At 70.9% G+C, this 11,282-nt stretch overlaps 2 protein-coding genes across 2 annotated transcripts; both read left to right on the top strand.

Moving 5' to 3' along the window:
* The first annotated feature begins 346 nt into the window (after positions 1-346).
* On the top strand, positions 347-4,485 carry LOC120638014 (cuticle collagen 2-like). The gene is made up of 4 exons (XM_039910079.1): positions 347-378; positions 519-663; positions 2,354-2,646; positions 3,952-4,485. The coding sequence occupies exons 1-4, from the start codon at positions 347-349 to the stop codon at positions 4,358-4,360; spliced, it is 879 nt and encodes a 292-aa protein (XP_039766013.1). The 3' UTR covers positions 4,361-4,485.
* Positions 4,486-5,011: 526 nt separating this feature from the next.
* On the top strand, positions 5,012-7,993 carry ASPHD2 (aspartate beta-hydroxylase domain containing 2). Its single transcript, XM_029048710.2, has 3 exons — positions 5,012-5,845; positions 5,971-6,084; positions 6,962-7,993. The coding sequence occupies exons 1-3, from the start codon at positions 5,017-5,019 to the stop codon at positions 7,069-7,071; spliced, it is 1,053 nt and encodes a 350-aa protein (XP_028904543.1). The 5' UTR covers positions 5,012-5,016; the 3' UTR covers positions 7,072-7,993.
* The last annotated feature ends 3,289 nt before the right edge of the window (positions 7,994-11,282 follow it).

The raw sequence follows: 11,282 nt of genomic DNA, 5'->3' as shown, positions 1-11,282 counted from the left end.
CTGGGCCCCAGTTCCCTCGTCTGCAAAATGGGGATGAAGCCTGGGGGCCCCACGTGGGACCACCTGCCGACCCTGCCTCTCCCCCAGCGCTCAGAACAGTGCTCAGCACCTAGCAAGAGCTTAACAGACACCAACATTATTCTTATTCATTTCTCTGGGCCTCAGTTCCCTCGTCTGCAAAATGGGGATGAAGCCTGGGGGCCCCACGTGGGACCACCTGCCGACCCTGCCTCTCCCCCGGCGCTCAGAACAGCGCTCAGCACCTATGAAGCGCTTAACAGACGCCGAGATTATGATTATTCCATTATCAACGGGTCCCTGTCGCCCGGTTCCCCTGGTTTCCAAAATGGCGGCGACAGGTCCTTCCCTCCCCCTCAGGTGGGGCCGGGCGCCGCGCGGCATTGTGGGGGTTGGAGTCCGCCCCGCGCGGCATTGTGGGAGTCGAGGTCCGCCACTCCCGCGCGGCATTGTGGGAGTTGTGGTCCGCCGCCCCCCGCGCGGCATTGTGGGAGTTGTAGTTCCTCCGCCCCGCCCCGCCGGCCGGGGCTGCCTGTGCGAGCGCAGCGCATCGCGCAGCGGAGCGGAGGAGCCAGCCCCGGCCGGGGGGAGGAGGGAGGGCACCGCCTCCCCTTCCTCCTCCTCCTCCTCCGAAGGGGGCTGCAGGTAGGAACGGGGATGGAGGAGGGGGTGGGTGGGGGAGGAGGATGGAGGATGGCGGGGGGGGGGGTGCAGGACCGGGGAGGGGGGGGAAGGGGATGGGGGGAAGGGGGGCGGAAGGCTCAGGGAGAGGAAGGGATCGCTATTCCTTCTGCCGCTGCTCATCATCATTATTATTAGTAGCAGGCTGGAGGAGGAGGAAGACGATGGGAGGGGGAGGGAAGGAGCGGGAGGGGGGCGGAGGGGAGGGCGAGGGAAGGAGCGGGAGGGGGAGGAAGGCATTATTATTATTATCATTATTATTAACGGCCGCTGGCATTATGGTTGTCGTCGTCGTTGTGATCAGGGAGGGGGAGGAAGAGGCTGGGGCGGGAGGGAGTCTTAGGGTAGGGGGAGGAGAGGACCAGGGAAGGGGGGAGACAGAGAGGAAGAGAGAGAGAGAGAGGGGCAGGGAAGGGAGAGAAAAGGGAGGCGTCGCGGGGGGGGGGACCGTCCCTCCTCAAATCCGCCGGACAGTGACTCTCCCCCCTCCCCCCCTTCAGAGCCTTGTTTAAGGCCCATCTCCTCCAAGGAGCCTTCCCAGACTGAGCCCCGCTTTTCCTCATCGCCCCCCCTTCTGCGTCCCCCCGACTTGCTCCCTCTGCTCTGCCGGCCCCACGGCCCTCAGGTCCACAGCTCTCATTTCGTCTCTTCCCATCCACGCCCGCCTCCCCCCGCACGGTCGGCTCGTTGTGGGCAGGGATCGCCTCTCTCCGTGGCCCCGTCGGACTTTCCCCGGGGCTCAGTACAGTGCACCGCACGCCGTAAGGGCGCGACGCAAGAGGCCCGAACGACGGGGAAGGGGCAGGTCCGGGGAGGTTGAGGAGCGAGGAGGATTAGACCGTAAACCCGTCGATGGGCAGGGACGCTCTCTTATCTGTTGCCCGACTGTCCGTTCCAAGCGCCTGGTACGGTGCTCCCACAGAGTAAGCGCTCGATAGATACTATGGAACGAGTGACGGGGTGGGGAAGGTGGGGGGTGGGAGACAGAGAGGGAAAAGCAGGGAATTGGGAGAAAGAGGGAGGGGGTGAGGATGAGGGAAGGAGGAGGAGAGGAGGCCGGCCGAGGTTCGGGGGGGGGCAAGAGGGGAAAGGGGCGGGAGGGGAAGGGCGCTGCCCACGGCAGAAAAGGCCCGGCAGCCCCCGACCCCGTCCCCTCTCCCGTCCGGCCTCACGGCCCCGGAGGAAGGGGGGGGGTCGGCCGCCTCCGCCGGCCGGGGACCCTCTCCCCTCCTCCCCCCCGCGGGAGCGCCCACCCGGACCCGCCCCCCAAGACGGCTGGGGCTGGGGGACGGGGGGGTGGGCCCGGGAGAGCCCCGGTGACCCGGGGCCCACGGGGCGGGGGGGCGGACGGACGCCCCCGCACCGGAGTCTCCGGCTCCCGACGGATAAGAAGCGGGCTGCCCGTTGAGCGCTTACTTACTACGCGCCGGCCGTCGCTCCGGGCCCCCGGCCCTGACGCGGACCCACGGGGCCCGCGCGGGGCTCGCGCTCGTCCCCCGTCGCGGAGACGAGGGAACCGAGGCCCGCACGGGTGAAGCCACCTGCCCGAGGTCACCCGGCGGCCCCCGGTCGGGGTCCCCGCGGCGGAGCCCCCCCCCGGCTCCTCGCCCGCCCCCTCGAACCCCGTCCTCCCCGGGCTCTGCCGTCCCCGTAGACGCCGGCACCGCCGTCCCGCCCGCCCGGCGAGCCCGGAGCCTCGGCCTTCCCCTCCGCTCCTCTCTCTCACTCGACGCGCATCGTCCGTCTGTCGCCGGACCCCGCCCGTCCGACCTTCGCGGCCTCGCCGAACCCCGCCCTCCTCCCTCTCCCGTCCGGCCCGGACCGCCCCGCCGGGCTCCTCGCCGACCTCCCGGGCCCGGGCCCCGCCTCGCCCGGATCGCCCTTCGGAAGCGCCGTCCCGCCCGTTCTCCCGCCCCTCCGGCGGCGCGTCCGTCCGTCCGTCCCGTCGTAAGTAGCGACCGCCTGCCGCGTGCGCGGCGCCGCGCTGAGCGCTTGGGAGGGTGCGACCGTGAACGGACCCAGTCCCTGCCCGCAACGAGCTTAGGGCCTAGAGGACCCACCTCCGCGGCCGACGCGGGGTCCTCAACCCGTCGGCTTTAAAGCACCCGTCCCCTACCGGGCGCCCGTCTCCCCTCTCTCGCCGCCGCCCCGTTTCCCGCGTCCTCCCTCTGACCCGGAATTCCCCCCCGCTCCGGAGACGCGGGGCCGGCGCTCTCTCCCGGCTTGGAGACCTCGGGAAGCCAGAGGCGGCTGTGCCGCTTTGGCTGGGCTGGGGGGTCTACTTTTCGGATGTTTTCTCCTGGTATCCGGGGAGCGCTTACTACGTGTTCCGAGCCGGTGTCGCGCTGTCCCGAGGAGCTCGGTACGGTGCTTCGCGCACGGCGAGCGCTCGAGAAATAGGACCGAACGAACGAATCGCTGTCCCGCACGGGGCTCGGAGTCGGAGGGAGAGCAGGGATTGGATCCCCGTTTCGGTAACGACGGCACTAACGCGGCCGCCGTCCGTTAAGCGCTCACTACGTGTCGGGCACCGGACTGAGCATCGGGGCGGATCCGAGCGAATCGAATCGGCTCCCGTCGCCTGTTCCAGGTGGGGCTCTCGGTCTCGATCCCCACGGGGGAGCTGAGCGTGACGCGACTGGCCCAGGGTCACGCGGCAGACGGGTGGCGGGGCCGGGACTGGAACCCAGCCCGGGGCTCTCCCCACTAGACCGCCCTGCTTCTCCAGGGCCTGGGAGTCGGGAGGTCACGGGTTCGAATCCCCGCTTCGCCACCTGCCCGCCGGGCGGCCTTGGGCAACTCGCCTCGCTTCTCTGGGCCTCGGTTCCCTCTCCGTCTGACGGAGACGGTGAAGCCCCGCGGGGGACGGGGACCGCGTCCAATCCCATTTGCTCTGTATCCACCCCGGCGCTCGGCGCAGTCCCCGGCGCGTAGGGAGCGCTTAACAAATCGAGGCTCGGCGGAGGGAGGGAGCCCGGGCTTGGGAGTCGAATCCCGGCTCCGCCACCTGTCAGCTGGGTGACTCCGGGCGAGTCACTCGACTTCTCGGGGCCTCGGCTCCCTCACCTGCCAAAGGGGGATGAAGGCCGCGGGCCCCAGACGGGACAACCTGATCACCCTTTATCTGTCCCAGCGCTTAGAACGGCGCTCGGCACACAGTAAGCGCTTAACCGACACCGACGTCATCATCGCTGTCGGATACCATCATCACGATGATTATTTCTTTACTCTAACGTCCGTCTCCCCGATCAGACCGGGCGCTCCTTGTGGCCGACTCTGTCGGAGCGGACTCTCGCAGGCGCCGCGGTCAGGGCCCCGCACACGGGAAGCGCTCGGTAAGTACCTCGGGTCGACCCGCGGCGAGTCGATCGTCCTCGGTCTAGCGGAAACGCGACACCCCAGACGGATACCGTCGTCAGACGCGGTCCCGGGACGAGAGGAGCGGCGGGTGGAGCCGGGCCTGGGAGTCGGGAGGTCCCGGGTGACCCCGGGAGAGTCGCTTCCCTTCTCTGGGCCTCAGCGATCCCTCGTCCGGAAGACGGGGATGGAGGCCGCGAGCCCCACCCGGGCCGGGGACCGCGCCCGACCCCATCCGCCCGTATCGACCCCGGCGGGTCCGTACGGTGCCCGGCGCGCAGTAAGCGCTCAACGGATACCGTGACTGTGGAGGCTGGGGGGCCCCACGTGGGAGGGGGACCGGGTCCCGCCCCATCGCGGTGGGCTCGGAACGACGCTCGACACGCAGTAAGCTCTCGACAGACGGCACCGAGCATCCCGGTCGTTTACGCCGCGGGGAGGGGGGGAGGGCGGGGGGTTGAAGATCTGGACCGAAGCGCTCCCGGGGGTCGGGGGGCGAGGACCCCCGCCCGGGACACGGGTCAGGCAGCCGGAGCAGGGAGGGAAGAGGAGAGACGGAGGTGGCCGGCCGGCCCCGAGGCCCGCTCTCCCGCCCCCGCCCCGGAGGCGGCCGACCCCCCCCCCCCCACCCCCCGTCCGGGTCCCGCCGCTCTCCCGAGACGCCGTCCGGCCTCGAGGGGTGCGCCCGCCCGGTCCGGGGGGCGGAGCGGGGCCGCGGGGGTCGGGCCCCGGGCGTCGGCGGGAAGGGCGGGTCACCGCCCGGGGTGACGGGCCCGGCGGGCCTCTGCTTGCCTTGCAGATCCGGCCGCGGGGCCGCCGTCCCGCCGCGGGCCGGCCCATGCCGGGCCGGCGGGGTCCCCGGCCCCGTCGGGCCCCCCTCCCGGCCCGGCCCGGCGCGGCCGCCCGCGGGGCCCGGGGGGGCTGAGCGGCCCCCGCCCCGCCCGCCGGCCCGGCCCCGACATGCCGCCCGAGCGGCCGGCCCCCTGGAGCCGCTGCCTGGCCGGCCTGCGGGAGCTGACGGCCACGGGCATCCAGTCGGTGCGGGACTGCGACGCGGCGGCGCTGGCCACCGTGGCCTGCCTGCTGGTCCTGCTGCTGTGGTACTGCCGGCGCGTGGGCCGCGAGCGCCCCCCGGCCCCCGGCGGCCCGGCGGCCGGCGGCCCGGAGGCCCCGGGGCCCGGGGCGGGGGCCGGCGGCGGGGGCCCCCCGGCCGAGCCGGCCTACTGCCGGGCCCCCGGGTGCCCGCGCTGCGCGGCCGGGGCCGGGCCGGACCGCCGGCTCTACCGTCACCTGCAGGAGTACGCCAGGCGCTACTCCTGGGCCGGCATGGGCCGCGTCCACAAGGGCGTGCGCGCCCGGGGCCGCCACCTGGCCGGGCGGCCGGCCATCCAGAAGCCGGAGGTCTTCCTCCTGCCGGACCTGCCCAGCGCTCCCTACTTCTCGCGGGAGGCCCAGAAGCACGACGTGGAGCTGCTGGAGCGCGGCTTCCCCACCGTGCTGGCCGAGTTCCTGCGGCTGGCCAGGGCCTTCTCCAACTGCAGCCTGCCGCAGGGCTGGCGGCTCCACGGCACGCCCCGCGGCCAGTGGCTCACCTTCCCGCTGGTCAGCCGGGGCGTCCGCGTGCCCCGCAACTGCAGGAGGTGCCCTCGGACGTTCCGCCTGCTCGGGACCCTCCGCACCTGCATCGGCAACAACGTCTTCGGCAACGCCTGCATCTCCGTCCTCGGGCCCGGCACCGTCGTCGCCGAGCACTACGGCCCCACCAACGTCCGCCTCCGCTGCCACTTGGGTACGTGGGGCGGGGCGGGCGCGAGGGCGGGCGGGGAGCCGGGGCGCGGCCGGGGGAGGGAGGGAGGGAGTCACCCCTCCCGGCCCGGCCGCCGGCGTCCCCTCCGTCCTCCGTCGTCCCCGCAGGTCTCAAGACCCCGAGCGGCTGCGAGCTGGTGGTCGGGGGCGAGCCCCAGTGCTGGGCCGAAGGCCAGTGCCTGCTGTTCGACGATTCCTTCCTGCACACCGCGTTCCACGAAGGCGAGTGCCCTCCGGCCCCCCCCCCCCGGCCCCGCGCCCGGCCTCGGGCGCCCCCCGGGGTGGGAGGGGCGGGGAGGGCGACGCCGGCCGTGCGGGACCCACCTGCTCCTCCTAGGAGGGGGCGAGCTCACGGCCTCAGAGAAACGGCGTGCCCGGGAGAGGTCCCGCTTAGCGGAGGCCCGGCCTCCGGCCGCTCGGCCCGAGACGTCGCCGCCCCGCCCCGCCCCGCGGAGGGCGGGGATCCTCTCCCGAGCGCTCGGGTCGGAGGTGACCCGGCCTCCACCCGCGAGGACGCGGGTTCGGATCCCGGCCGCTCGTCCGCCGCGTGAGCCGGGGGCAAGCCGCTTAACTTCCCCGGGGCCACGGTTCCCTCGTGGGGATTGAGGCCGCGAGCCCCCCGCGGGACAAACCCATCTCCTCGTACCGACCCCCGGCGCTCCGAACGGCGCTCGGCCCCCGGCGAGCGCGTGACGGAGACCGAAGACCGTCCTCGTTATCGTCGTTCCTGTCGCTCGGAGCCCCGAGGGCCACGGGCGGGCCACGGACGGCCGTCTTCCGGACGCCTCCTCCGCGTCCGTCTCTCCCTCGGCATGCCGAGGAAGCGGATCTCCCCCCACACCGCCTCGCCCTCTCCCCTTCCGCCGCCCCCCGCCCCCCCCAGTTTAGCAGGGCGGGTCTCCCCCAGGGCGGGGACGGCGGTGCCTCCAACGTCGGTGGCGTGCGCGGGGCGCCGTCCCGAATCCCGGGAAGAGCGTCCCGGCGTGGGGGAGACACGGTCCCTTCCGCCCCGGGGAGGGGGGGCACGGCCGGCGTGGGCGCGTCCTCCGGCCCGACGCCCGCCCCCGGCCCCTCACCCGCGGCCCTCGGCTTCCTCCAGGTCCCCAGGAGGAGGGCCCCCGCGTCGTCTTCACGGTCGACCTGTGGCACCCCAACGTCGCGGCCGCCGAGCGCCAGGCCCTCGACTTCATCTTCGCCCCGGGGCGGTGAGCCCGGGCCGCGGGGGCCCGGCGGCGGGGACGGACGGAGGCCGGCCTCGCCGGAGGGCTCCGCGCGGGCCCCCTCCCGCGCGACGGCGCGGCCCCTCCGGGCCTCGGGCCGCAGCCCCCTCCCTGCCGCCGGCTCCTCGAACCCGGGCCCCGGGAAGCCGGCTCCGTCGGAACGCGTTCCCGTCGGCCACGCCGGCCGTCTCGGGGGCCCGCCGCCCGGCCGGGTCCTCTCTCCTCACTGCCAACCTCAGCCGCCACCCCACTGCCAGACCGGGCCCCAGCCGGTCCCGCTCCCGACCCCGGGGAGGGAGGAGTCGGCGTCTCCTGGGCGAACTGGAATTCGTACGATCCCACCCAGGTCTCCGCGTCGCTTGGACGTTCTGCGGCCCGGGGCCCTCCCCGCCCTCAGCGTCTCGCCTCCGCGCTCCCAGCTGGCGGGGGGAGCGCCCGTGCCCCCCACCCCGGCCTACCAGAAACTCCGGGCCGCGGCCCAGGCCTTCCGGGGCGGGGCCGGGGCGGTGGGGAGGTGACCGCGCGCCCGGCCCCGGGGGCGCCCGAACCCCGCGTCGGGCCGCGCTCGGCGTTTTCTCTTCGGGAGCCCGTAGTCGTCTGTCAGTGTCGTTCAGTTCGTAGCCCGTGAGTGCCGTGCTAGAAACGGCCGGTCCCGCAACCGGAGAGCCGTCGCTCTTCCCCGGGGTTTGGGGGGGGGGGGGGGGGGGGGGGACGGCGGAGGGATCAAAGCGCCCCGTCCCCCCCTGCCCCCCGGAGGACGCGGGTATCCGACCTCAAAGTCCCCGAGATCATCTCTTTAGCAAACGTGGTGCAGAGAAATCATCTCCATTCGAGGGAATTATTTATACACGGAGTTTTTTTTCTTTTGTTTTTCCTCAAGCTCTGAGATTAAAGACGAGGGCGGAAATTTCGGATCCCCTCTGGTTATTTTTTACGCCCTTTCCCGTCCCGGAATAACCGAGGCGCATGGTTTCTCCCCCCGAGGTAGCGGGGGGAGCGTTCGAAGGGCCCCGCTCCCTTTACGGGGCGCCGGGGCCGGTGGGGGTCGAGGCGGGGAGAGAGCGGGACGTCGGCGAGGGACCGACCGAGCGCCGGGAGCTCCTCGGGGGACACGTCGGACCCGGTCGACGGGGGGCTTCAAGGGAGCGCTGGGGGGGGGGGGGGGCGCGTGAAACCCCAAATCCCGGGAGTCAGAGGCCGGGGGTTCTCATCCCGCCTCCGCCGCTCGTTACCGGTGACTCTGGCCGAGTCACTTCACTTCTCTGTGCCTCTTTCACCCCATCTGTAAAATGGGGACGAAGACCGTGAGCCCCACGTGGGACGACCCACCCCGGCGCTTAAAACGGTGCCTGGCGCATAGTCAGCGCGTAACGCCTACCGTCATCGTTGACCTTCTAGACTGTGAGCCCGCCGCGGGCAGGGATCGTCTCTATTTGTTGCTGACTCGTACCTCCCAAGCGCTCAGTACAGTGCTCTGCACACAGTGAGCGCTCAATAAATACAAGTGAATGAGTGAGTGAAGGCTGAGCAGGAGTACAGTAAAGCTACAGTCAGGGAAGCGGCGTGGCTCACTGGAAGGAGCCCGGGCTTGGGAGTCAAGAGGTCATGGGTTCTAATCCCGGCTCCGCCGCTTGTCAGCGGCGTGACCTTGGGCGAGTCGCTTCACTTCTCTGGGCCTCAGTTCCCTCCTCTGGAAAATGGGGATGAAGACCGTGAGCCCCACGTGGGACAACCCGATGACCCGCTATCTACCCCAGCGCTTAGAACGGTGCTCTGCACATTGTAAGCGCTTAACAGATACCAACATTATTATTACCGGGCAGCGAGACGGGGAGAGTCCGACCTTAAAGAGAGAGAATGAGGGAAGGGACGTGAGGAGGGGGGGGTTTTTCTGAGGGGAGTGGAAGGGGCCCGGGGCGGACGGTCCGATGAAACATCGCCCACACCCTAAACGGCAGCGTGTCCTAGTGGACCGAGCCCGGGCCTGGGAGTCAGAAGGGTCTTGGGTTCTGACCCCCGCTCCGCCGCTGGTCAGCTGTGTGCCCTTGGGCGAGCCGCTTCACCTCTCTGGGCCTCGGTCACCTCAGCTGGAAAACGGGGATGAAGACCGAGAGCCCCACGTGGGACAACCCGATTACCTTGGATCTACCCCCAGCGCTTCGAACGGCGCTTGGCACGTAGTAAGCGCTTAAGAAATACCATCACCATCACCGCTGGTCTGCTGGGTGACCTCGGGCGAGTCCCTTCACTTCTCCGAGCCTCCGTTCCCTCTCCTGCGGGATGGGGATTGGAAGCCCGGGCTCCCTCCTACTTAGACTGTGAGCCCCACGGGGGACCCGATGATCCTGTTATCTCATTTCGACGCTCAGAACGGTGCTCGGCACACAGTGAGCGTTTAAGGAATTCTACATTACCACTGCGAGAACAGCAGTGACGATCCACCAGGGAACCGACCCACATGATAGGCGTGAATTCCTTTGGGGGGTGGGCAGGAGGAGATGAAGAAGGGGTGGGGCAGGCCTAGATGCCTCATCCGCTACCTACACACGCCCTTTCCTAAGACGGGGCGGACCCCACCACACGGCCGTTCTCTGTCCCTCGACAATAGGGCTGTTATCACGGCGCCCGATCTCCCGTCGATTCACATGCAGAACGGTAGTTTCCGTTCCATCTCCGGGCCCGCCCCGATCGTAATCATCGTACCGTAATTATCATTACGGTATTTTGTAAAGTGCTCGCGACGCGCCAGCGCCGGGGTGGGTACAGGCAAATCGGGAGGGACCCAGCCCCCGTCCCACCTGGGGCTCACGGTCTCGACCCCCATTTTATAGGTGAGGGAACTGAGGCCCCGAGAAGCGCGGGGGCTGACCCGGGGTCCCGCGGCAGACGCGCCGGGTGGCGCTGCGGCCTAGTGAAAGGAGCCGGGTCCTCGTCCCCGCCCCGTCGCGTATCCGCTGGGCGACCCCGGGTGAGTCGCTCCTCTGGGCCCCCGGTACCTCGTCTCGAAAACGGGGATTGAGACTGAGCCCCACGTGGGACGCGGACCGCGTCCAGCCCGGTCAGCTTGGACGACGACGACGACGGTATCCGTCGGGCGCTTACTGCGTGCCGAGCACCGTTCTGAGCGCCGGGGCGGATACGAGGTGATCGGGCGGTCCCGCGGGGGCGGCTCCCAGTCAATCCCCCTTTTCCAGACGAGGTAACCGAGGCCCAGAGAAGTGAGGTCACTGGCACGAGGTCGCCCAGCTGACGAGCGGCGGAGCCGGGACCGTGAACCCAAGACCTCCGACTCCCAAGTCCGGGCTCTTTCCACTGAGCCACGTCAGGGTTCAGCACGGTGGCCGGCAACGTCGTAGGCGCTTGGAAAGGAACAAAAAGACCCCGGGGGGGGGGGGGGGGCGTTCCGACGCGCCCCCGGCCCTACGGTCTCTCTGTGCTACCAGCTGGCAGTGGAAACGGTAGAGCAGCTGGGAGCATCAGGTGGCAGTGGGCAGCGGCCCCAAAACGTCTTCCCTTTGCACCCCGTAACCAAGCCAACGGGGCCCGACCTCTCTCCCGCCACCCCCATCTCCGCTCCCTCTTCCGATTCCCCGGGCCGGGGCCCGGAGGGCGGGACGCCGACGGGTCGGGGGGGGGGGGGGCCGCGGGCGGCACCGCGCTCCCCCTCTGAGCGTCGGGCCCGGTGCCCCGCTGCCGGCCGGGCCTCCATCCCGCCGCGAGGCCGCTCCCGCGGCCGGAGAGTCGGGCTCTCGTTTTGCCTTTACGCGGTCAAGAAGGGAAAACCGTACGTTCGCGCGCGCGCCGTGACGGCGGCGGGGTTGGAGGCCGACGGACTCCCGGGGGCGGCGACTCTGTTCCCTTACCGGGGAGCGCGTAGTAAGCGCTCGGTGAGTACTACCGAACGAGGGAACGCACGAACGAATGGGGAGCGGCCCCGTGAAGACCGAGGAGCCGCCGCGGCCCCGGCTGCCGGGGCTCCGCGGACCAAAACCGGGTCACGGCGCCTGACCGACGGGCAGCTCCGTCCCGCCATCCGGAGCGCCTACCGTGTGCTCGGCCCTCCGACGGACACGATCCCCGCCCTCCGGGCGCCTACCGGGTGCTGGCTCGGGGGCCTCTCTGTACTGAGCCCTTGGGGGAGGCCGGTCGAGTTCAGGGACGGGATCCCCGTCCTCGGAGAGCTCACGAGGAGACGCCGGG

The sequence above is a fragment of the Ornithorhynchus anatinus genome, chromosome 21 (assembly GCF_004115215.2).
Source record: "Ornithorhynchus anatinus isolate Pmale09 chromosome 21, mOrnAna1.pri.v4, whole genome shotgun sequence".
Taxonomy (NCBI): Eukaryota; Metazoa; Chordata; class Mammalia; order Monotremata; family Ornithorhynchidae; genus Ornithorhynchus; species Ornithorhynchus anatinus.
This window is presented reverse-complemented; position numbering and strand designations above follow the sequence as displayed.